This window comes from Salmo trutta, chromosome 13 (assembly GCF_901001165.1).
Source record: "Salmo trutta chromosome 13, fSalTru1.1, whole genome shotgun sequence".
Lineage (NCBI taxonomy): Eukaryota > Metazoa > Chordata > Actinopteri > Salmoniformes > Salmonidae > Salmo > Salmo trutta.
In genome coordinates, this window is record NC_042969.1 from 65,733,076 (window position 1) to 65,760,021 (window position 26,946).

The window sequence follows — 26,946 nt, forward strand, 5'->3', positions numbered from 1 at the left end:
TGTGCGAAGCTGTCATCAAGGCAAAGGGTGGCTACTTGAAAGAATCTAAAATATAGTAACAACTTTTTTGGTTACTACATGATTCCATATTTGTTATTTCATAGTTGTTATGTCTTCACTATTATTCTACAATGTAGAAAATAGTAAAAATAAAGAAAAACCCTTGAATGAGTCGATGTGTCCAAACTTTTGACTGGTACTGTATTTTGGGTTGAATTTGTTGTTCTGTTTATCTGAGTCCTTCTATTATGCAATGACAAGGCACTTGAGATGCTTCACACTTGTATTTAATATGTAAGCCTTTTGGGATGTTGAAACTTTGCATTGGTGACCTGCTGACCAGAGCAGTGCTTACACAGCTGCAGAGGAGCTGTCTGTCTGACAGTGACAGTGGAGTTACAGCACACTCCCAGCAGTAACACTATTGAGGACTGAGAGGGGACAGACACAGAGGCTGGGATGGAAGACTCTGGGCCTACACTGGCATCTGGGCCCACTTCTAATTCTAATCCACCTATAATGGAGGAGTCTAGTGCCAAACTGTTCTTCTGCCGCTGGGTAAGACACAGAATCCCCCTGGCACACAGAGAGGAGTTCTACCACATTCTCCGGATGACTGGACCCTTGGTAAGGACTGGCACTGCCCACCTAGCCTGTTGTGTGTTTCCGAAATGGCACCATATACTCCCTATATAGAACACTACTTTTGACCAGGTAGTGCATTATAAAGGGAATATAGGGTGCTATTTGGGACACAACTATTGTGTGGCCCTGTTTGGAGTGGATAGCTCTGTTGTCAGGGTTATAGGTAGATTACTCTGTGAGAGTGAAATACTAGGCTATAGGATGTACTGTGCAGTGCATACTAATGGCACTATGATTTATTCAAAGTACACTCCGAGGGCCACTAAAGCCCATCAGAACTAGTGTTTCAAGTATATTTCTCTTGATTGACTTAGAAGTAATGTCTGTCCCACTGGGCACAGACGTCAGTTCAGCGTCTAGTTTTGATTTTGGTTGAGTTGTCAACTATTGTGAATTCAACATGAAATCAACAAAACATTTCACCATGTCATTGGATTTAGGTTCAAAGTGAGGTGAAATGTCTTTACGTTGATGACTTTAGTAAATCCAATGAGTTTTCCACATTGATTCAACATCATCACATAGATTTGGGTTTTTTTGTCCAGTGGGGTGTTTGTTATTGTTTATGAGTGTTTTCTTCCCCTAGCTGCTATCTCGAATCCTAAACTACCTGCTTCCATTTGTCATCACTATGTTCTGTGGTCGCCTGGGGAATGAGGTGTTAGCTGGCTATGGCCTGGCCTGCGCAGTGAGTCAATCCTCTGGCTATGTTGTGTACTCTGCTGGCATCTATCAGCTTAGATAAGAAAATGTCTCCTCTGTATGTGGTTGGAGAGGAAAGGAGGGAGAATGGAAAGAAATATTACAACATCACCTCAGGTCCCTACAGATTCTGGTATTCCTTTGAAAAACCACAAGAAAGGGCATAGTAATAATCAATAATCATAAAAAACCATCAACATACTGTAAGAATGTAAATCTTTATGTAATCGTGTGCTGTAAATGTGTTTGATGGTCATCTTCTTCAGACTATTAATGTTACGACTGCAGCAACAGGAGGTGGACTTGCCTTAGCATGTGACACTTTGGTATCTCAGGTATGTACATGTATATGAAACTTGCAGTAGTTGAAGTATACGTTCCTGTTGAAATATATGCAACTGTCAGAGTCTGTGACCCTAACGATAATGTCTTATGTAATTCACGCTGTGTGTGTGTGTGTGTGTATGTGTGTGTGTGTGTGTGTGTGTGTGTGTGTGTGTGTGTGTGTGTGTGTGTGTGTGTGTGTGTGTGTGTGTGTGTGTGTGTGTGTGTGTGTGTGTGTGTGTGAGAGAGCAGACATTTGGTGGTAAGAACCTGCAGCGTGTGGGGGTGATTCTCCAGAGGAGTGTGTTGATCCTACTGCTCTTCTGTCTGCCCTGCTGGGCCATGCTCCTCAACACCCAGTCTATCCTGCTGGCTCTGGGCCAGGAGCCTGAAGTGGCCAGGTAACACCTACAGTGTCAAAATCAAATCAAGTCAATGCTATTTTTCATTTCACCTTTATTTAACAAGGTAGGCCAGTTGAGAACAAGTTTTCATTTCCAACTGCGACCTGGCCAAGATAAATCAAAGCAGTGCGACACAAACAACAACACAGAGTTACACATGGGATAAACAAACGTACAGTCATTGACACAGTAAAAAAATCTATATACAGTGTGCAAATGTAGTAAGATTAGGGAGGTAGGGCAATAAATAGGCCATAGTGGCTAAATAATTACAATTTAGCAATTAAACACTGGCGTGATAGATGTACAGAAGATGAATGTGCAAGTAGAGATACTGGGGTGCAAAGGAGAAATAAATAACAATATGGGAATGAGGTAGTTGGGTGGGCTATTTACAGATGGGCTATGTACAGGTGCAATGATCTGTAAGCTGCTCTGACAGCTGATGCTTAAAGTTAGTGAGAGATATATAATACTGCAGCTTCAGTGATTTTTGCAATTCGTTCCAGTCATTGGCAGCAGAGAACTGGAAGGAAAGGAGGCCAAACGAGGAGTTTGCTTTGGGGATGACCAGTGAAATATACCTGCTGGAGCGCGTGCTACGGGTGTGTGTTGTGAGCTGAGATAAGGCGGGGCTTTACCTAGCAAAGACTTATAGATGACCTGGAGCCAGTGGGTCTGGCGACGAATATGTAGCGAGGGCCAGCCAACGAGAGCATACAGGTCGCAGTGGTGGGTAGTATATGGGGCTTGGTGACAAAACGGATGGCACTGTGATAGACTACATCCAATTTGCTGAGTAAAGTGTTGGAGGCTATTTTGTAAATTACATCGCCGAAGTCAAGGATCGGTAGGATAGTCAGTTTTACGAGGGTATGTTTGGCAGCATGAGTGACGGATGCTTTGTCGCGAAATAGGAAGCCGATTCTAGATTTAACTTTGTATTGGAGATGTTTGATGTGAGTCTGGAAGGAGAGCTTACAGTCTAAGCAGACACCTAGGTATTTGTAGTTGTCCACATATTCTAAGTCAGAACCGTCCAGAGTAGTGATGCTGGACGGGCGGGCAGGTGCGGGCAGCGATCGGTTGAAGAGCATGCATTTAGTTTTACTTGCATAAGAGCAGTTGAAGGCAACGGAAGGAGAGTTGTATGGCATTGAAGCTCGTCTGGAGGTTTGTTAACACAGTGTCCAAAGAAGGGCCACAGGTATACAGAATGGTGTCGTCTGCGTAGAGATGGATCAGAGAATCACCAGCAGCAAGAGCGACATCATTGATGTATACAGAGAAAAGAGTCCGCCCGAGAATTGATCGCGTACATATTGGTCGCGTACACATATTTTGCAGATGTTATTGCAGGTGCAGCGTAATGCTTATGGATCTAGCTCCAACAGTGCAGTAATACCTAACAATATAAAGCAATACACACAAATTCCACAAAATTAAAAGAAAGGAATTAAGAAATATCAGAACAAGCAATGTCCAGAATATAAATATCTATGTATATGATGGTGTGTATAGATAGTATTGATAGTATATGAATAGAAAAGGTGTGCACAGCAGTATTTATATAGGATGAGCATTGACTAGAATACACTATATACATATGAAGTGGGTAAAGCAGTAATGTACAGTACCAGTCAAAAGTTTATACATTTGAAGGTCAGTAATGGTCAGTCATGAAGGTCAGTCAATGTGGAACATTTCAAGAACTTTGAAAGTTTCTTCAATTGCAGTCGCAAAACCATCAAACGCTATGATGAAACTGTCTCTCATGAGGACCGCCACAGGAAAGGAAGACCCAGAATTACCTCTGCTGCAGAGAATAAGTTCATTAGAGTTACCAGCCTCAGAAATTGCAGCCCAAATAAATGTTTCACAGAATTCAAGTAACAGACACATCTCATCATCGACTGTTCAGAGCAGACTGCATGAATCAGGCCTTCATGGTCGATTTACTGCAAAGAAACCATTTCTAAGGGACACCAATAATAAGAAGAGACTTGCTTGGGCCAAAAAACACGAGCAATGGAGATTAGACCAGTGGAAATCTGAGTCCAAATTTGAGATTTTTGGTTCCAATCGCTGTATCTTTGGGAGACGCAGAGTAGGTGAATGGATGATCTCTGTATGCGTTGTTCCCACCGTGAAGCATGGAGGAGGTGTGATGGTGTGGGGGTGCATTGCTCGTGACACTGTCAGTGATTTATTTAGAATTCAAGGCACACTTAACCAGCATGGCTACCACAGCATTCTGCAGCGATATACCATCCCATCTTGTTTGTGCTTATTGGGACTAACATTTGTTTTTCAATAGTAAAATGTCCCAAAACACACCTCTAGGCTATGTAAGGGCTATTTGACCAAGAAGGAGAGTGATGGAGTACTGCATCAGATGACCTGGCCTCCACAATCACCTGACCTCAACCCAATTGAGATGGTTTGGGATGAATTGGACCGCAGAGTGAAGGAAAAGCAGTGCTCAGCATATGTGGGAACTCATTCAAGACTGTTGGAAAAGCATTCCTCATGAAGCTGGTTGAGAGAATGCAAAGCTGTCTTTTTTTAACCTTTATTTAACTAGGCAAGTCAGTTAAGAACAAATTGTTATTTACAATGACGGCTTACCCCGGCCAAACCCTAACGACACTGGGCCAATTGTGCGCCACCCTATGGGACTCCCAATCACTGCCATTTGTGATACACCCTGGAATTGAACCAGGATCTGTAGTGACACCTCTAGCACTGAGATGCAGTGCCTTAGACCGCTGCGCCACTCAGGAGCCCCAGTCATCAAGGCAAAGGGTGGCGACTTTGAAGAATCTCAAATATAAAATATATTTTGATATGTTTGACACTTGTTGTTCCTGATCAGGTCACATGGTCAGGAAAAATATGAGGCCCTACTCACACTGTATGACCAGAGCAAAGCACAAATACAGCCGATGCACAGTGCCGTGCCTCTGATGCTGGGTAAAGATATGTGCTTGTTTGTATGCTAGTTGGGGAGAACATAACTCTTCATTCTCTTAGCTGCAATAACACCATTTCTGGCTGCTCTCAGCATCAAATGTGGCAACCTGCAATTCCACAAACACTCCATTCAGTGGAAACGCCAGCAATGTTTTCACAGCCAATTGACTTACTCAATGAGATATAGAGATTGCTGTTCGTTTGTAGACGCAATAAACATTTTGACACTGCTGCCTGAATAGGGGATTTTTATGGACAACATAATGGTAAATGGATAGACCGTAGCAGTATGTGGTGTGTATAGGGTCAATACATGGAAACACGTGTAGTAATTTAGTGTGATTTAACAGTGAACATATGCTCTGTATTTTAGGATAGCACAGCTGTATGTCATCGCCTACCTACCTGCAGTGCCAGTGAGTCATCTGTTTTATCAAACACCCACTTGTTTAGAGTGGCTTCAATTAAGTCTGTTTTCAACTCGTTGGCTCCGTTAACCTATTCTTATTAGATGAAGAGTACATTTAGTGTTTTCTCATTAAATTGCATTAAACATCCTCTTCTCCCTGTCTTTATAATTTACTCTCTATCTCTTTATTTTAGGCTATTTTCCTGCATCAACTTCAGGCGTCTTATCTCCAAAACCAGGTACACTGACCGTGCTGCTGGGCTACAAATGACTTGTTTTGTTTCTCACACCTCATCGCATCCATAGAAATAAGAATGAATAGAATGGCCTTGGAAGCTCTTACCCTGGCAATTGACTGGTAAACTCATAGTACAATCGCAATGGCTGCCCGGTACTGTAATGCAATAATTGTCATGTTATTTTGGAATGTTCTATCAAGTGATGCTGAATTACCATGGTCATGTAGCATGTTCATTCAAATGATGCTAACTGATGTGGCTCATTTTTTTTTGTAAAGTTAGTTTAGTTGACTCAACAAATCACAGCACAGATTGAAGGGTACACTTCCTGATTTTCCTTCCTGGCATGGGTACACTCAAAATGGCTGCCAGTCCACCCATTATGCCGTCAATGACTTATATGGAGATGCCCTTTCTATTTATTCTTATTTCTATGACGGCATCCTCATTCCAGTCTCTTGTATATCATCTGTGTTAAGGAGTAAGACAATCATAGGTGTGAATCTGATGTTTATAATCATATCAACGAGTGTGTTTCTGTGCTCAGGGGATAATACTGCCTCAGATGTACACAGCAGCAGCGGCCAACATCACCAACGTGGTGACAAACTATATCCTGCTCTACTGGATGGACCTGGGAGTTATGTAGGTGTGCTCACACAAGAAACATTGATAACAGTGCCATATTCTTAACAGTCAGTAACATAGTCAGAGTATCAAGTATGTACCAGCCAGTGTAAGTATGCAATGCTCATTATCATTTCATGGAGTGTGTTTTTGTTTGTTTGTTTGTGTGTGTTTGTTTTCTAGAGGGTCGGCAGCAGCTAATACGCTTTCCCAACTCTACATATGTTCTTTCTTGTTTGCTTACATTTTTTGGAAGAAGCTATATGTGAAAACATGGGGAGGTAATAGAACATTCACATCTCTGTGATTGTGCCTGATGAATGTGACCCACTGAAATCGACTGGTTTGTGTTGGGATGAACAGGCCAGTGTCTCTCCCTACAGGCTGGACTACAGAAGCGCTGCAGGAGTGGGGCTCTTATATGAAACTAGCCATCCCCAGTACACTGATGCTGTGTTTCGAATGGTGGATCTATGAGCTTGGGGGGTTCCTTGCAGGTACATTTCAGCTCTTAAGGTTAACACCAATGAACCAATGAACAGTCACATTCAAAAGGCCAAAACAACCATATTTATGTAACATCCACCTCTGCATTCTTCCCCCTCTCTCTTTCCTTCTCTCTTTCTCAGGCATGCTGAGTGAAGTGGACCTGGCTGCTCAACACGTGGTCATAATGCTGGCTTTCATCAACTACATGGTACTGTGTACTGAACTCCTTACACACCCACCCTAACAGTCCTATCATGGAAACCAAACAAAACCCAATGCCCTGGCTATCCAGTCCAAATAAGTTGAAGAATAACCCAAAATTGTAGGCTACAGGTCAAAGTAAAATTTGAGGCGAAAACACACATTAACTTTGTTTGAGGCATGGTTAGACTAAGACAGCAAGCTGTTTATGAGGCATCCAGTTAATGTGTTGTGTTGTGTGGGTAAAGTTCCCCCTGGGGATCCAAGCTGCAGCATGTGTTCGTGTGGGGAACGCCCTGGGGGCCGGAGACACAGCCGGGGCCATCCTCACCAGCAAGGTGTCCCTCGCCCTCTCAGGTCAGTCACACACTTCCCCCAGCTCATATGGCCTTTATTTAAACCATCTATGATGATCTATGGTGATCCGTGGTTAACTAAACTGACAATAATTACTTTGACAAACTAGTAGTTATTTTGCAGTAGAGCTTGGTCTTTTTCCTCTGTCCCATGCTCTAGGTTCAATGGCAGTAATTCAGGGAATCATGCTGATCTCTACTAAAACAGTAATCGGCTTCATGTTTACTTCTGATGAGTAAGTAGAGTGTACATATATTCAACATAATGATTCAAGTCAAGACAGTCCCAAATTGGAACCTGACCATCTTAATAACCATGCTCTCTTTCCTTTTCAGGCAGATCATAGATCTGGTCTCTCAACTTCTCAGTGTGTACTGTGTTCTTCAGTTCTTTGATGGGCTAGTGGTAAGTGCACTCAAGTGGTTTGTAACCATTGAAAAATGAATAACATTTTATACAATAAGACTGCTACAATAAGAACTCAATATACAGTGGAATAAGAGAGATGGTCTGTGTAATTTTCCAGGACCCAGGAACATTGGTTGAATGAGTGATAAGACGTGAAACCTGGTGACAGCCAGCCAACAGTGTTTGTCTCTCTCTGTTAACACCCACTAATCTGAGATTTGTCTGTCCGTCCCAGTGTGTGTGTATGGGAATCATCCTGGGCACGGGCCAACAGAAGATAGCAGCGATGGCTAATCTCATCACCTACTACTGCGTGGGCCTTCCACTGGGCATCTCTTTGATGTTTGCAGCTGGCCTCAGGGTTGTAGGTATATACTCAGTTCTGAATTTTATGAAAACCAAACACAATTTTAGACATCTTTTTCATGACCAGAGGTCTTTTCTCATTCTTACTGCCTTGCCATATACTTGCAACAGAAGTATGGTTATGATCAAATTCAGAAATGTGGTACAAAAACATTCAGAAAAACGATTTGCTCTCACTAGCAATTAAGAATCATGAATAGCAGGGCTATTCTGTATTGAAGATGACAATGTTCTCTGTCCTTGGTCAAAGATGGTCTCCTCTCCTCTCCACAGGGTTCTGGTTAGGCCTGTTAATCTGTGTAATTATACAGTCCAGCTTCTTCATCACTGTCATATTCAGGCTCGACTGGAAGAAAATGACAGAGAAGGTATGTCACCAGTGGCTTTTCACTTCCCTATCTGGAACATACAGGGACTCAGGTGATTGAGAGGCTGACAGCCCATACCTCTATCTTTATGGTTTCTGTGAAGCATAATAGTGGCCTGGGGCAGCCTCTATAGTTCTGGTTTCTGTGAAGCATAGTAGTGGCCTGGGGCAGCCTCTATAGTTCTGGTTTCTGTGAAGCATAGTAGTGGCCTGGGGTGGGTGAAGGAAAATATTTGCTGTCAGCATCATGGAGTTCAACTGTTTGGGACAGGCTGTGAAACGAGCTGGAAAGGCTGGACATATGGTGTCAATGAGGAGTATAGTTGCACCTGACCACACAGAGAACAATGGGAGGGTGAGTATGAGTAGAACATTTTGCTCAGTCCTATTTTTTATGTTATTTATACTATACTCTCACAAATAACATTGTTCTAACCCAGATTGTGAATGGATACATGTCAGTGAGTGCTGAGGGCCAGGGGGACCTCAGGGGAAGCAATTGGACCCCAGAGGTGCAGAAGGAGGATGGGAGCCCCAGAGCCCTGCTCTCCACCACCCAGCTGGTCCTGAGGAGAGGTCTGACCGTACTGACTGCCATTGTAATCCTAGCTGTGGGGACCAGTGTCCATCTTCTACTGCCTCTACCAATCAGCACATGGAGCAATCTGAGTGTAGACTGGAGCAACGCGACCTACCCCCCTGAACTCACCCCGTCAACAGTTCTCATCTAGGAGTAATACCTGGGCGACCCAGAACAGACCCTGTAGCAAGACAATTAAGTCATAGTGTGCTGTGTCACTGAATCTGTTATTACACCAATTATTAAATGTGAATCAGCTTTTTCCTGCAATCTAGAGCTATAATCATTGTATATTTTTCTGAATAGGTTATCTACGCATACCTCTTTACTTGTTCAATTGTCATTTTAATTAATGATGCAAATTGATTCTTTAAGAAATGTTATGCCTTCAGTACATTTAGTAATTGCTTGTTTTTCTAAAGTGTAGCAACCTTGGCAGCAAGCAAGCCCAGCTAAGATAAGACAAGCTACTCTAACTTGATTGATAGCCTGACATGGTGTTAGCTACACTCTTCGGCTGTCCCCATAGGAGAACCCTTTTGGTTCCAGATGGAACCCAAGAGGGTTCTACATGTAATCAAAAGGAGTTCTGCCCCACAAAAAGTGTTATCCTATGGGGACAACCTCAGAACCCTTTTGTAATCCTTTTTTCTAAACGTGTAGGTATGAAGTTGGGAACCTATCTAGCTGGTTAGCTAAAGCCCATTTCAAAAACTTGCTAGGTGGCTAGTATTACAGAGAAACAAAGCATTTTAATTTGATATATTCATCAAGAAGGAATCAATAGGCTACACAGCTTGATCAAATTAATTTACATATATACCCTTCTGCACATCACCGGCAGCTAAAATAAAATGCTGTGTGTCACTCTACTCTCCCTCTCTTCCACTGCATGCAGTAGAGTTTCTAGCTTCCTGCCTAGGCATCTCTTTGCACCTTGGAGGGAACCACTTACTAGGAAGAATAAAGGGGGGTGTACTCTTTGCCTGGTCCAGTCAGTGTGCTCCTCCATAAAATACCACTGCCAGATCTTATAAATGATGGTAAAATGTGGGCTTAAAAATGAAGTTCAGAAGTAAAAATCAGACAAATCTGAGGGGGCACGTGCCCCCTATGGACATGACGCCACTGGTTTTGGAATGAATTAATAGAATGCAATACAAAAATTTGGGATGGTACAGTGTGAGTCTGTCTTTATTTTTTGGTTTACAATATATCATATTACCATGAGAAAACATTAGGTTTGATTGGTTTGTGTAATCAGCTCAGACAGTGCGATACAGTTTCATTCAGATGGTTAATGAAAAGCCCCAGAATAAGTAATCCCTTGGCTCCTCACAGACCAACAGTACTGGAATTTTGGCACCATACTGTAGTTTCCTCTCCACTCTTATCTTCTCTGCTTAGGTGGTCCTCTGACCACTCTCGCTGAGTGGAGCTATCTCTGGAACCCATTCATTTTTAAACCTATTTTCTCTGGAACTCACTCTGTGTTCATCAAGTGAGGTTGGTGAGCAGTAGGTTGATGATTCCCAGAGCCGGGATGAAGAGCATGACACAGAGCCAGGCCCCTCCGCATTATCAGGGCCCTGTGGGCCAGCAGTGCCTCCACCTTGATGAGGGCCACCCTGTCCCCAGCCTCACCATCAGCCCCATCTTCAGCCAGGGCACGTCTGTCTTTGTGGCCCTCACATGGAGCTGAATCATTTGAATGGGCCTCTGGGGCCAAGTCTGTCACACAGAAACACACCTATTAGACTGAGCATTATTTTTTACATAACCAAGAATAAAAGGATACCTTTGTAAAGCCATGGAGAGAGCTATGATGAACAGTAAAGTGAAGGGTCAATGATTAATGGAGACTTTCTTACCCATGTCTGTAGAGTTCACCTGTACCCCAGCTCTGATCTGGGCCTGCAAACAACCCAACACATCATTAAGATCCTCTTCAAGGCATTTACATTAAATTAAATAAAGACTTGAGGGTTTTGCCTGTGTTCACCTCTACAGTGGCTTTCTTCCAGTTCATTCTGGATAGATAGACAATGAGGAAGGAGGACTGTAGGAACACAGGTAAACAGACTGGTCCACAGGCCTGGGGGAGGAGAGGAAACATAAGTCAAAGAGAAGACATCTGAAAGAGGCAGTAGGGAGATTGGCGCCAGTTTGTCTTCGCTTTAGCCAACTTGTCACCTTGCTACACAAACCAACAATGTGATGTTAAATTACAAAACAGTCAGGCGCCCAGGTGCAATATTGGAGCAATCAAAACACTGAAAAAGAAACAAGTGTATTACCCCATAAATTCATAAGACAAAATTCAGAAAACATTTATAGGTGTTCTTACCCATGATTCTTAGCATTGGCAGCAAACATCAGGGACACTCCAATAGAAAAGCCAACCCCATAGTAACCCAGGATGTTGCATATCGCCCCAACCTTCTGCTTCCCTGCCCCCCTTATAATCCTACCTGAGGCAGCCTGGGGAAACAGGAGAACCAGACACGGTTACTGTTGCACTACAAACATGTGTGCAGTGCCTTCAGAAAGTATTCACAGCCCTTTACTTTTCCAAATGTTTGTTGTGTTACAGGCTGAATTTAAAATGTATTAAATTGAGTTGTTTTGTCACTGGCCTGCACACAAGACGCCATAATGTCAAAGTGGAATTATGTTTTATTTTTTTATTAATAAATAAAAAATGAAAAGCTGAAATGTCTTGAGTCGAGAAGTATTCAACCTCTTTGTTATGGCAAGTCTAAATAAGTTCAGGAGTAAAAATGTGCTTAACAACTCGCATAAGTTTCATGGACTCTGTGTGCAATAATGTTTAACATGATTTTTGAATGACTACCTCATCTCTGTACGCTACACATAATTATCTGTAAGGTCCCTCAGTCGATCAGTAAATTGCAAACAGATTCAACCACAAAGACAAGGGAGGTTTTCCAATGACTCGCAAAGGGCACTGATTGATAGATGTGTAAAAATAAAAAAAGAATGGTGAAGTTATTACACTTTGGATGGTGTATCAATACACCCAGTCGTTACAAGAATACAGGCGTCATTCCTAAGATTGGAAAAGAAATGCTCAGGGATTTCACCATGAGGCCAATGGTGACTAAAAGTAAGAGTTTAATGGCTATGATAGGAGAAAACTGAGGTATGATCAACATTGTGGTTACTCCACAACACTAACCTAATTGACAGAGTGAAAAACTGGAAGCCTGTACAGAATACAAATACTCATGCATCCTGTTTGCAACAAGGCACTAAAGTAATACTACAAAAGAGTGTGGCAAAGCAATTCACTTTTTGTCCTGAATACAAACTGTTATGTGCTGTATTGGATTTGCCCTAAACATTACTGAGTAACACTGTTCATATTTTCAAGGATAGTGGTGGCTGCATCATGCTATGGGTATGCTTGGAATTGTTAAGGACTGGGAGTTTTCAGGATTTAAAAAAAAAACCGAGTTTAGCACAGGCAAATTCCCAGAGAAAAACCTGGTTCAGTCTGCCTTCCACCAGACACTGGGAGATGAATTCACCATTTCATCAGGACAATAACTTAAAACACAAGGCCACATCTACACTGGAGCTGCTTACCAAGAAGACAGTGAATGTTCCTGTGGTAAGGACCAATGCTGGATATGAGAAGCAGGTACGGAGAGTTGACATTTAATTTAGCACAGACATGGAACAGCATCAGAACCAGGTAAGACAAAGACATACGACAATTAATGCTGATGCGGGGGACAACCTCGGGAACAGACAGATATAAGGGAGGAAATAAACAGGTGAGTGAGTCCAGGTGAGTGTAATGAATCGCTGATGCGAGTGACGAGGGGAGCAGGTGTGCGTAATGATGGCAGGAGTGCGTAATGCAGGGAGCAGGCGTGACAGTGTCGGCTTAAATTTATTTGAAAATCTAAGACCTGAAAATGTTTGTCCAGCAATGATCAACAACCTGTCACGTCCTGACCAGTAAAAGAGGTTGTTTGTTATTGTAGTTTGGTCAGGGCGTGGCAGGGGCTGTTTGTTTAGAGTGTTTCGGGGTTTGTTGGGCTATTTTCGTTGTTAGTCTATTTCTATGTTAGTTCTAGTATGTCTATTTCTATGTGGTATTTATTGGGTTGACCTTCAATTGGAAGCAGCTGCTCCTCGTTGCTTCTAGTTGAAGGTCTTATTTAAGAGGGGTGTTTTTTCTATGGGATTTGTGGGTAGTTGTTTCCTGTTTTGTGTTCGTGCACCTGACGGGACTGTTAAGTGTCGTTTGTTGTTTTTTGTATACGTGTTTCTTTTGTTTCCTTTTTTAATAAAATAAGAAGATGAGTTTACACGTTCCCGCTGCGTTTTGGTCCACCCGTGACAGAACTACCCACCATCAACGGACCAAGCAGCGGAGGAAGGAGAAGCAGCAGAGTTATAAGGAGTTTTGGACTTGGGAGCAGATACTAGTGGGAGAAGGACCATGGAGGAAGGCTGGAGAGGACAGAGAACGCTATGCTGGGACACGGCTGGCAAGGAAGCCTGAGAGGCACCCCCAATACATTTTTGGGGGGGGTGCACACGGGTAGTTTGGCTGGGCCAAGGGTGAGCCCTAAGCCAACTCCCCGTGTTTATTATGGGGAGCGTGTGGAGTGGAGAGCGCCAGTGTATGCGGAAGTGCGCACAATCTCGCCCATGCCCACGCACAGTCCGGTGCGAGCGATCCCAGCCCCTCGCAAGTGCCGTGCTAGAGTGGGCATCCAGCCTGGAAGGAGGATGCCTGCGCAGCACATCTGGCCACCGGTGCGCTTCCTAGGCCCAGGCTACCCTATGCCTGCTCTACGCACGGCAGCCATCAGGCCTCTGCACAGCCCAGTTCGCCCTGTGCCAGCACTCCGCTCATGCAGGGCTACTATTACCATCCAGCCAGGACGGGTTGTGCAGGAGGTGCGCTCCAGGCCTCCAGTGCCTACTCATGGCCCGGTGTATCCAGCTCCTGCTCCTCGCACTAGCCCTGAGGTGCATGTCTCTAGTCTGGCGCCTCCAAAGCCAGAACCACGCACCAGGCCTCCAGTGCGTCAGCCCAGTGTAGTACGTCCTGTTCCCGCTCCTCGCACTTGCCTTGGGGTGCGTGTCTCCAGTCTGGTACCTCCAGTACCAGCCCCACGCACCAGGCCTCCAGTGCGTCAGCCCAGTCCAGCTCCTCGCACTAGCCCTGTGGTGCGTGTCCCTAGTCTGGCGCCTCCTAAGCCAGCCCCACGCATCAGGCCTTCAGTGCGCAGTCCCCGTCCAGAGTGTCCGGCAACAGTGCCCCGTCCAGAGTGTCCGGCAACAATGCCCCGTCTGGAGGAGGCCCACAGTCCGGAGCCAGCAGAGACGGCCCAGAGTCGCCCTCCAGTCTGGCGCTCCCAGAGTCGCCCTCCAGTCCGGCGCTCCCAGAGTCGGAGGGCGACTCCAGTCCGGCGCTCCCGGAGTCGGAGGGCGACTCCAGTCCGGAGCTCCCAGAGTCGGAGGGCGACTCCAGTCCGGAGCTCCCAGAGTCGGAGGGCGACTCCAGTCCGGAGCTCCCAGAGTCGGAGGGCGACTCCAGTCCGGCGCTCCCAGAGTCGGAGGGCGACTCCAGTCCGGCGCTCCCAGAGTCAAAGGGCGACTCCAGTCCGGCGCTCCCAGAGTCGGAGGGCGACTCCAGTCCGGCGCTCCCAGAGTCGCCCTCCAGTCCGGCGCTCCCAGAGTTGCCCTCCAGTCCGGAGCTCCCAGAGTCGGAGGGCGACTCCAGTCCGGAGCTCCAAGAGTCGGAGGGCGACTCCAGTCCGGAGCTCCAAGAGTCGGAGGGCGACTCCAGTCCGGCGCTCCCAGAGTCGCCCTCCAGTCCGGAGCTCCCAGAGTCGGAGGGCGACTCCAGTCCGGCGCTCCCAGAGTCGCCCTCCAGTCCGGCGAGGGCGACTCCAGTCCGGAGCTCCCAGAGTCGCCCTCCAGTCCGGAGCTCCCAGAGTCGCCCTCCAGTCCGGAGCTTTCTGAAGGCACTGTATATACAGATAACGTCCAAAATAAAGGAAACACTTGAGTAAATGAAGGATGCAAAGTATATTGGGAGTTTAAGGTAAAGGTTAAAAAAAAATATTGAAAGCAGGTGCTTCCACACAGCCCATTATTTTGGCTACCATGGCTAGAAGAGATCTGTGACTCCCTCCACTTGTAGAAATTATGCCAAGGTGCATTGAAACTGTTCTGGCTCGTTGTGGCCCAACACCCTATTAAGACACTTTATGTTGGTGTTTCCTTTATTTTGGCAGTTACAATACTACCTTTGATATTATAGAAAGTGGATCCATATTGTGATGAATAAAGGAGCTATAAGTTGTGATACAGTAGAAGCATTGACTCCTTACCAATATTGCATATAACAGAAGAAAAGGGGCATAGAAAGCCATAACTTGAGCAACCCTCTCCCTGATCTGCCTGTTGGTAGAAATTCAGGGGGAAGAAATACATTCAGTTATGTAGAATCAATGACAGAGACACCTCACCCTAGTTAAAGTGTAAAGGAATATGTAAGCAAAGTTAATGACAGTGTACTACAGTGAGTGACTTAGTTATGTCATAGAGAAACGTTATTAATGTTCTCTCATACACAGATCTGGTGATAACGATACAATAAAACACACCAGTAATGTAGTTAAACACAACAAACTGCTTAGCCATGGTGAGGATCAACAAATCCCAAAGCCACAGGAACAAATCTGCAGTGGTAAATTACCATAGACTACATTACTCACTCACTTATCATATGTAAAGACGTAGGAGATTTTGTCCTTCAGTGTCCCAACAAGAACCGACAAGCACACAGAAACTGACCCTGGACAGAGATAACAGGTCATGCACAGACAGAACACACATCTCCAGTAAAACTTTTAATCATTTAATTATAGTATGAATGCTTTATTTGCTGTTGTCAAGCTTTTAAATATAATTTGAGGTGTTTGGCAGGCACATGTACCAGCACAGAACATGGCCAGCTTGGCAGACAGCTTGGCAGACAGCTTGGCCTGCTCTGTATCTCCAGCCCCCAGAGCACTGCCCACTCTCACACTGCCTGCCACACTGAACCCTAGAGGGAACTGACAACACACCATGATCAATCTCTGGGACTGCAACCAGATGATTCACTTTCTATGTGACTGGTGTGAATACATAGTATGATGGATGAACATTTGCCGAAAAGTTCAAGTAAATAGATATTTACCATGTAGCAAATGCTTGCCAGTTCGAAGACGACTGATTGTGCTCCAAGCTCCACCTCACTTATCAGACCTGCCATTGAGAGGTAGTGAGATAGGATATCAAACCAAAGCAGAAACACTGTAGCATCTAAACAGTTTGTAATGTGTAGAAGTATCCACAAGAAAAGTAAAATAGAGCAACATTTCACCCAAAAACATAGATCAATTGCATTCACAGACATCAAAACAACCCAAATATCTATCTGTTGTCCTACCTGCTAGAAAGCCTCCAAGCTCATAGGTCCACCACTTCACACAGCATGATCATGCTAGGAATAGCCAGGTGGATGTAGGTGCCCCAGTCTTCCTTGCACTCCTAAGACCAGCCTACAGGGGAACACAAGGCTCAGAGACTGGGATCGTCCCTGAAAGGTTCATGCTAATGTTCTCACAGAAGGTGTTTGGGTCTAAACCAAAACCATGCTGTGTTAATACATTAGGAAGCCAAAAACAGAGCACTTGGTTTGACATGGCGCTGCTGTTCCCCTCAATACATGCATACTAATAAATGTGTATTATGCATCCCTTTGTATGTGATCCATTCAAGTCAGACTGGGAGTTCAGAGAGTTCAAAGAGTTTGTGGATTTGGCGGTATAAGCTCTACTTTAGTGTAATCATGTCTCACCTGCCCAGGTGGCCTTGTGTAGTTCCTTCCACAGGATGTAGGCATAAAGTATAGCAGCCAGAGAGAGCTGGTGTTGGCCCACGCAGACCCACTGTCAACCAAAAACAATCCCCAAAATACATTACATCCTATAGCCCTCAGTGCTAACAGTTACCATCCCATAGCCCTCAATGGTAATGGTGGTGACAGAGGATTCCCTCTCTGGGGATGACACTCACGCTATGCCCAGGTCCAGAACATAGAGGAAGATGTTGATGAGGGCATTGAGTACGTTGGCCACCACATCTGTGATGACCTGCAGCCATATGATTCCCTGAAGGACAATAGTCTTATTCAGATCAAATGGTCAGGTTATAATTCTCTTTGCAGGGCGACTGACTGAGGTCTAGCTTAGCTCTAACCTGATTCTGTAGATATCTGGCCTCCAGCTGAAAAATAAATGTGGCCTGTTAAATAAAGGATAAACATATTTTAGTAAGTTATTGACATGGGAAATGTATTATTTTTTTAACTGACTGTGTGCACGTGTGTCTGGGTAGATAGATGCATTCACTGGGAGTGCTGGCATAAAATCACATACACCTGAGACAGCCTAAAGTGAAATACGAGAGCTCTGTCAGAATGAGCCAAAAACAATAATCACATTCTACAAACCAATCTCTACATGTCACTTTGTGAATGACAGAAAACAACCAAAATCAGAGATATAGGATTCCATTTGGGATGCAGACTATTCCCTACGGGCCCTGGTCAAAAGTAGTGCACTATATTGGGAATAGGGTGCAATTATAGACATCTATTAGATCTGGGGTAACTGTTTGCAGTGACTGGAGGGGTCTGAGCTACCTGGCAACCTCTGGGCTCTGTTTGACAGCCAGGAGGATTGGTTCTGTGTTGATGAGAACAGCACAGCATGGGAAACAGGCCAGATGTTGAATGAGGATGGCTCTCTGTACAATGACCCCAACTTTCAGGAGGTTATGGCTCCCAAAAGTCTGCAAGGAACAATAATCAAGTTCATCTTTGAGTGGCACGGCAGGATCATGTAGCTCTGGTCCAGGGCGTTAAATGCTCCTTGCTGAAGCTGAGCGCCAGTAAGCCGCGTGTGACCCCCTGGACCAGAGGTATGGTGAAGGCACTCTTGATAACATTTTGGGGACAGTGCTCTTTGTTAGGAGGAATCAGACCAGGTTTCATTCCTACTTGAGATGTGTGTGTCACACACTGATGATAAACCATACCCAATGGAGACACCTGTAACATTAATCACCTGGAAGACCAGAATAGAGATTGAGAATTTGTTGAAAATGTCTGTCACGGTTGTCGTATGAACGAGACCAAGGCGCGGCATGTGTATCATTCCACATATTATGAAACTATGCAAGACATACAATAAACAAAGCAATAACAAACCGTGACGAAGCGGCACAACATACACTAACTCAAAATAATCTCCCACAAACACTAGTGGGGGAAGAAAAAAACAACTTAAATATGATCCCCAATTAGAGACAACGATGACCAGCTGCCTCTAATTGGGAATCATACGAAAACCCCAACCTAGAAAAAAGAACCTAGAACACAACATAGAAAATGTAAACTAGACAAAAAAAAACATAGAAAAAAGAAACTAGAACCAAACATAGTAATAAATAAACTAGACAAAACCCCCAGTCACGCCCTGACCTACAAGCTTGTAGGTCAGGACGTGACAATATCATAGTATACTGTAATTTCAATATTACCACAGCCAGACAGAACTGGCAGGGGTGACTCTCGCCATAGCTGTAAGTATTGATTGATTTATGAGTTTATATCACTTTTTTATTACAACAATTCTGGATAATATTATCAGAGTACTTGTCTGTTTGTGCCATCATGTTTGGCATGACAAGGAGTGGCAAAAGTCACGATGGCACAAACAGACAAGTACTCTGATAATATTATCCAGAATTTTTGTAATAAAAAAGTGATATAAACTCATAAATCAATCAATACTTACAGCTATGGCGAGAGTCACCCCTGCCAGTTCTGTCTTCCCCAAATGGCCGCAGAAAATTGTACTGACGAAACTCACTAAAAAGACCATGAGCTGAGCCATAACCTGGTAAGAATAGAATACATCCACAACATTTGATAAATCAGTTGATGTAGTTGTACATACTATCAGGCATATGTGGAGGGAATAGGCCTAACACTCTGAAGTGTTAAACAATCTACGGTTTGAGGTCATTCCAAGTGATTCAGGTTAAACAGACCAGGTGATAGATGAATCGATGATTCAGGTTAAACAGACCAGGTGATAGATGATTTGATGATTCACAGACCAGGTGATAGATGAATCGATGATTCAGGTTAAACAGACCAGGTGACAGATGAAGCAATGATTCAGGTTAAACAGACCAGGTGATAGATGAATCAATGATTCCGGTTAAACAGACCAGGTGATAGATGATTCGATGTTTCACAGACCAGGTGATAGATGAATCGATGATTCAGGTTAAACAGACCAGGTGATAGATGAATCGATGATTCAGGTTAAACAGACCAGGCGGTAGATGAATCGATGATTCAGGTTAAACAGACCAGGTGATAGATGAATCGATGATTCAGGTTAAACAGACCAGGTGATAGATGAATCGATGATTCAGGTTAAACAGACCAGGTGATAGATGAATCGATGATTCAGGTTAAACAGACCAGGTGATAGATGAATCGAGCATTCAGGTTAAACAGACCTATATAGAATGCCAGATACCAGTAACCTATAATTATCCAGTGGCCTTTAAGTGAATTCAATAATATGCAAGCATCACTGCCAAATAGCAATAATAATGTAATATAAAAATGCAAGGTTTTATATAACTTTGACCTAATTGTGGACAAAATGTAATAAAGATGTTTTTTACCACAGGCCCAGCCATTGTTCATAATTCAATAATTTCTTTTTTGAATTCAAACAGGAATCAACCTGCGAATACATCTCAAACAGCTCCCACATATTGTCAATTCATTCCCATTCGTCCTGCTTTCCAGAATTCCATTCGAATCCATTTCTAAAGACTGTCGCTCAGAAAAGTCTGCATGGTCAAGTGAGAACAAGGTAGTATTCTAGCTGCCAGCTGCCAGAGTGAGACTTTCTATCTGATGACATCCTTTGTCACTCCCTAGCTCTGACTTAGCTGTACACTGGCAATCTCAACTAGCATTGTTAAACATGATTTCCAATCGACTGCTGGACAAAGTTCACAGTCTTTTGTCACTTCTGCAACTGCACCAGATGATGGAGCTCTTTCCTTCCTCTGCAAACATCAACATGGTTTGAAAATAAAGTATTTTTTCTCTAAAGTCGTGTTCTAGATCAGTGGTTCCCAAACTTTTTATAGTCCCGTACCCCTTCAAACATTCAACCTCCAGCTGCGTACCCCCTCTAGCGCCAGGGTCAGCGCACTCTCAAATGTTGTTTTTTGCCATCATTGTAAGCCTGCCACACACACTATATGATATATTTATTAAACATAAGAATGAGTGTGAGTTTTTGTCACAACCCGTCTCGTGGGAAGTGACAAAGAGCTCTTATAGGACCAGGGCAAAATAATAATATAATAATAACAATCAATAATTTAGCTATATTTAGCCATCTATCATATAAAACCTTATTTGTTCAGACAAGTGAAAATTATGGTCAGTAAAGAAAACTTTAAGCTCGTCTCTCAATTTAAAAAAAAGTGTCAATTCTTTGCCTCTTGATAAAAGCGTTACATGGTCGCTGCCCATATCATTGCATAGTGCAGAAAATACACGAGAGTTCAGGGACCTTGCTTTAGCAAAGTTAACCATTTTCACTGTAGTGTACAAAACGTATTTCAAGCTGTCAGGCATTCCCTTGGAAGCAAGAGCCTCTCGGTGGATGATGCCGTGTACCCAAGTTGCGTCGGGAGCAAATGCTTGCACGCATGTTACCACTCCTCTATGTCTCCCTGTCATGGCTTTTGCGCCATCAGTACAAATACCAACACATCTTGACCACCAAAGTCCATTTGATGTCACAAAGCTGTCCAGACCTTTCAAAATATCCTCTCCTGTTGTCCTGGTTTCCAGTGGTTTGCAGAAGAGGATGTATTCCTTAATTGACCCCCCATAAACATAACGGACATATACCAGGAGCTGTGCCAGGCCAGCCATGTCTGTTGACTCATCCAGCTGTAACGCATAGAATTCACTGGCTTGTATGCGAAGCAGTAATCTCCTGCCATGTCACTGATGCGTCGTGAAACAGTGTTGTTTGATGAAGACATTGTCTGTATAGTTTTCTTGGTCTTTTCCCCCAGCATTGTCCCAGCCATCTCCACGGCAGCAGGAAGAACTAAGTCCTCCACAATAGTCTGGGGCTTGCCTGTCCTAGCCACTAGGTAGCTCACCATATAAAATGCTTCTAGCCCCTTCTTATTAATGGTATCTGTTGCTTTTATACATGTATTACTATTTGAAAGTTGTCGTAATTCTTGCTCAAAAAACTGTGGCTTATTTTTCAAATTGGCATGTTTCGTTTTTAAATGTCTGCTCAAGAGTGAAGGTTTCATTGAGTTGTGAGAGTATTTTTGCACCTATAACACACTGTGGCTGAGGAAAGGCACTACTCCCAATATAAGTGAACCCCAAATCAATGTAGTTCTCATCATATTTGCTCCTCTTCGATGGTACAACGTCCCTGTCTGTTGTTCGGTGCTTTCCCGGGTAAGGGGGCAGTAGCTCTTCGGCTGCGTCAGATTCACAACTGTCAGTGTCCATGCTAGCTGGGCTAACAACAAATGTAGAATTACTGATGCTAGCATTGGATGTGCTCGTGGAAGCAGAACAACTTGTGTCATCGACAGGTGCATGTGTAGTACTGCTGGTAGTAGCAGTACTTCCTGTAGAGCTGGTATGTGTCTTACTTTTTGAACCATTCATCAATTTTGGAGCAAACGGAATGAGCAGCAGCTACGTTTGGCTACATACGGACCGTTAAGGGGATTCCCGCGAGAGAGTAACGGTTAATGTGATTGGATGTTAATTATTTGACTGGACTACCTGTATTTGACATTGTGTTGTTTTTTCGCTGAAAACTAGATGGTTTCATTTTATTTTTGGCAGTGACACAAGGCTACTCAGGTGAGAAAAAAAACTCACCCAAATGTATAGCCCCGTTGGAAAATATAAATGGACTGTGAAAATGTGAATCACATTTTTATTTGGCGTACCCCAGTTTGGGAATACATGTTCTGGAGCATAAATTTTGCTCAGTAGCTGATCACCGACTGAGCAGACAAATAATGAGTAGTCATTTGAGATGATTTGGAAATCAGTCAGTCTTTTGTGGGCGACTGCAATATAGTCGATTTCAAACACGACCAGGCAATTTTAACAATGACATTTACAAAGGTCTAAAGCTGCAAAAGCCTCTGAAAGAAAGTCGATGGTAGGTGTCAGTCCCATCAGTTGAAAGATCAAACATATGAGGCACTAGACACCTGAGGGGTGACACTTCCTGTGGTTACCTTACTGTAGACTCAGAGTATGGCCCAGTGAACACAGTAGTGTAGATAATAGTGTCTGTCTAAAAGTAACAGAGACCTTGCATCCTAATGGGCCTTTAAGACAATTTCAAGTATGTTTAAAACACACTTAAACCATGAGCCATAGGTATCATACAATCTTGTGCTATCTAGAACCAAAAAGGGTTCCATGGCTGTCCTTTGGTTCCAGGTAGAATCCTTTTGGTTCCAGGTAGAACCTTTTGAGTTCCACGTAGAGGGTTCTACATGGAACCACAAAGAGTTCTGCCCCACAAATAGGATCTACCTGGAACCAAAAAGGGTTCTCCTATGGGGACAGCCTCAGAACCCTTTTGGAAATATCTTTCTAAGAGTGTGTACTGTGTAAGCCTACATTTTACACTGTTTGACACTGTACGAACAGTGTTTTGCTTTGTTTTGTTTCATATTCATGCTTACAATAGCTCTTATAATGGGATGGATACTTAAATTCATGGAGACATTACATTTGGTTATTCCAATTTAGTTGTGTTGAAAACCAATTGATTGTCAGAGAATTGATTGTCAGGGTACTTCTCTCGGGTCAGCATCAACTCAATTTGGGTACCAAGGACACAAAGAAATACTTTTTGTCCCACTGTCTTGGCTCTGTCCTTTTTAGCTTGGATGAGAGAAAATGAAGAATGTCTGGTTCATTTAATTAGAGAGTGATTTGGCCTGTGGGAAAGCATCAAACACTATCTTCTGAGTGTGAGGAGAGGTTGCTTCTATCAGACAGGCCACATATTGTCTGCTTTAGTAACTGATACAGTGGCTAAGTAGGGGGGCAAGAGAAGCTTAGGCATCCTGTAAGGCTGATCTATGAAACTCTCTCCATGTCTGAATCAGCATGACTCAGTGGATACAACTTAGGTGTATCAGGTACACAGATACCACACAAAGCTCCCATTTTCCCTGTCCTCACAGACCTTAGTGGTGTCACTGACTTTTGCTGTGTCTGAGCTGAGGTAATAGATATTACTTTGGAGGTCCCAAGTGACCCTAACATGCACCATTGAACAACTATGTATGAAATAGTGTTCAATAGCACACACATGGTTAACAACACAAGTTCTGCTGTGCCCGTAAATTTACCAAAGGGCTTTACTTGTCTATAGAATATTTTTTTATGCAACCTCAGCAAAGGATATAGCTACCATTCTCCCTTTCTTTCTGAACACTTAAATGTATATATAGGTAATAATAGAGGCTATGATACATGAGGACTTGTTTCAATTGGATAATGAGTGGGTGTTGCAGAGGCAGCAAAGAGAGAGAAAGGCACTGTAATTACATAAGCTTCTACCCCCTTAGGACGTGAGATCATAGTTAGATCACAGTGATCGGCGCTGTACTATACAGCCAGCTACTCCTTAAGCGTCTAACATTTTAAATTCCCAAGACTGTGGTCAAGGTCAGGGCTTAGCTAAGACATTATATTTTCTTTCTTTCTTTCTTCCTTCCTTCCTTCCCTTTCTCAGTCTCCTCTCTGCCCCTTGAGGTTTCAATCCTCCTCCATAGCCCACAATAAAGTGCAGTTTTGGGATGTTTTTAGCTGTCAATGGCCATATCGTCTTGTAGGATTCAACCATTAAAAACCTGTAGGGTGTCTGTGAAATGTCTGCTGTCTTGTCTAGACTGTGAAACATGCCCTCTCTATACAATTCTTTCATGTTAGTGAGATGTTTCACCAGGTCTCCACTGTGTATTGTATTGAAGTGGAGCTATAGCCCTGGATACTATCAATAGGAGGTTGTGAAATTGACTATTTTGTCTGCACAACAATACGGGGTTTCTAGTGAATCTCCTGACCTTGCCAGGTTCATGCAATCTCTCAGTGGTGGGACAATGACACATTATTTTCTCTCTCCCCAGGTAGAGCCATTCAGCCAAAGCCTGTGTTGGTGTACTGTGCACTAAGTTTATTGGATCATGTGGGCCTATGCACCAAACCACAAATCACTGAGAAAAGGAGCAGACGAAAACAATAGTATGGTCAGAGTCAGCTGTGAAACTCTGCATGTTTTAGTCATGAAGTTGAGAAATAGCTAAGGAGTAACCGAGGAGGACTGCTACTGAAACTTTGTCATCTCCTGCTTGCTGTTCAAACACGTTCTCTAGAGCCACGTTTATACCTGGTTCTAACATGCGTCCTTTATCTTGATGTTGTCCACATTCTGATTGTATCCACATTTTTAGACAGGTGTAGACGATTCATTGTGATCTGACTATAATCAGATCTTCCTGACCACCTCCGCAGGTAGTCAGGGACTCATTGTATTTGGATCAATCATGTGTAAACAGATATTTTTTTATTTAACCGTTATTTAACCAGGTAGGGTAGTTGAGAACAAGTTCTCATTTGCAACTGCGACCTGGCCAAGATAAAGCATAGCAATTCGACACATACAAAAACACAGAGTTACACATGGAATAAACAAAACATGCAGTCAATAATACAGTAGAAAAAAAGAAAACAAAAAGTCTATATACAGTGAGTGCAAATGAGGTAAGATATGGATGGTCAAACCATTTAAATCATCATTATACCAGTCTCTAAAATCATTGACAGGTAGCACCATTGACTTATGGCATCAATAATTGTCTTAAAATAAAAACATGCATGTTATTTTGAAATGTAAATAGCTGTAAAATAATCTGCATTCAGGGAGGCACCAGGAAATCAGGAAACCTGGAATCTCCCCCACATTTAGTCAGGAATATGAATAACTGTACAGTATTTCTTACAAAGGGCTTACTTTGATCATAACTTACAACATTTATTCCTATGATAGTTGTTTATAGGTCTCAAATAAACTCAGCAAAAAAAGAAACGTCCTCTCACTGTCAACTGCATTTATTTTCAGCAAACTAAACATCTGTAAATATTTGTATGAACAGAACAAGATTCAACAACTGAGACATAAACTGATCAAGTTCCACAGACGTGTGACTAACAGAAACATTTCTGGGGGGAATGGCCCTAGCCCTCACCCTCCGATCCAACAGATCCCAGACGTGCTCAATGGGATTGAGATCCGGGCTCCTCGCTAGCCATGGCAGAACACTGACATTCCTGTCTTGCAGGAAATCACTCACAGAACGAGCAGTATAGCTGGTGGCATTGTCATGCAGGAGGGTCATGTCAGGATGAGCCTGCAGGAAGGGTACCACATGAGGGAGGAGGATGTCTTCTCTGTAACGTACGTTGAGGATCACCATCGCAGACTGTGGAGAGCTTAAGTAGCCTTGGAAAGGCCAAATGTCACCTTATTCCCTATGTAGTGCACACCTTTGGACCAGAACCTAAATAGTGCACTATAGAGGGAACTGGTATGGAGTAGGTGTGATGGTTTCTAAACCCCTGCTACTGTGATTTCAATGTGAAATGATCTACTTGCACACCTTTGGACCAAAGGTGTGCAAGATTGCCTGCAATAACAACATGCTCAGTTCGATGATGCTGTGACACACCGCCCCACACCATGACGGACCCTCCACCTCCAAATCAATCCGGCTCCAGAGTACAGGCCTCAGTGTAACGCTCATTCCTTTGACAATAAACGTGAATACGACCAGACAAAACCACAACTCGTGAGTGAAGAACACTTTTTGCCAGTCCTGTCTGGTCCAGCGACGGTGGGTTTGTTGCCGGTGATGCCAGCGACGGCGATGTTGTTGCCGGTGATGTCTGGTGAAGGCCTGCCTTACAACAGGTCTACAAGCCCTCAGTCCAGCCTCTCTCAGCCTATTGCGGACAATCTGAGCACTGATGGAGGGATTGTGTGTTCCTGGTGTAACTCGGGCAGTTGTTGTTGCCATCCTGTACCTGTCCCCCAGGTGGGATGTTCGGATGTACCAATCCTGTGCAGGTGTTGTTACACGTGGTCGGCCACTGTGAGGATGATCAACTGTCCGTCCTGTCTCCCTGTAGCGCTGTCTTAGGCGTCACACAGTACGGACATTGTAATTTATTGCCCTGGCCACATCTGCACACGCAGGGACCCTGGGCATCTGTCTTTTAGTGTTTTTCAGAGTCAGTAGAAAGGCCTCTTTAGTGTCCTAAGTTTTCATAACTGTGACCTTAATTGCCTACCGTCTCTAAGCTGTTAGTGTCTTAATGACCGTTCCACAGGTGCATGTTCATTAATTGTTTATGGTTCATTGAACAAGCATGGGAAACAGTGTTTAAACCCTTTACAACGAAGATCTGTGAAGTTATTTGGATTTTTACGAATTATCTTTGAAAGACAGGGTCCTGAAAAAGGGACGTTTCTTTTTTTGCTGAGTTTATAACTCATTATTCTATAGGGGTCATAATGAATGTAAGGTTACAATGGGTTTCTTTACATTCCAGGATGTGCTGGGAAGAACATAACTCA

General features: G+C 43.6%; 2 protein-coding genes and 1 pseudogene across 2 annotated transcripts; 1 reads left to right on the top strand and 2 right to left on the bottom strand.

The window, feature by feature from the left end:
• Nucleotides 1–348: 348 nt before the first annotated feature.
• Nucleotides 349–10,269, top strand: slc47a4 (solute carrier family 47 member 4). Its single transcript, XM_029773195.1, has 17 exons — nucleotides 349–627; nucleotides 1,232–1,333; nucleotides 1,614–1,682; nucleotides 1,924–2,072; nucleotides 5,422–5,464; nucleotides 5,652–5,696; nucleotides 6,244–6,341; nucleotides 6,507–6,604; nucleotides 6,707–6,820; nucleotides 6,953–7,020; nucleotides 7,262–7,370; nucleotides 7,530–7,605; nucleotides 7,706–7,775; nucleotides 8,014–8,146; nucleotides 8,418–8,512; nucleotides 8,783–8,866; nucleotides 8,952–10,269. Exons 1-17 carry the CDS (start codon nucleotides 460–462, stop codon nucleotides 9,240–9,242), a joined length of 1,812 nt encoding a protein of 603 aa, XP_029629055.1. The 5' UTR covers nucleotides 349–459; the 3' UTR covers nucleotides 9,243–10,269.
• Nucleotides 10,270–10,574: 305 nt separating this feature from the next.
• On the bottom strand, nucleotides 10,575–11,216 carry LOC115206824 (multidrug and toxin extrusion protein 1-like). Its single transcript, XM_029774009.1, has 3 exons — nucleotides 11,094–11,216; nucleotides 10,963–11,005; nucleotides 10,575–10,822 (listed from the first exon to the last, which is right to left on the bottom strand). Exons 1-3 carry the CDS (start codon nucleotides 11,205–11,207, stop codon nucleotides 10,575–10,577), a joined length of 405 nt encoding a protein of 134 aa, XP_029629869.1. The 5' UTR covers nucleotides 11,208–11,216.
• A 4,642-nt stretch (nucleotides 11,217–15,858) lies between these two features.
• On the bottom strand, nucleotides 15,859–19,089 carry LOC115206825 (multidrug and toxin extrusion protein 1-like; annotated as a pseudogene).
• Between the last annotated feature and the right edge of the window lie 7,857 nt (nucleotides 19,090–26,946).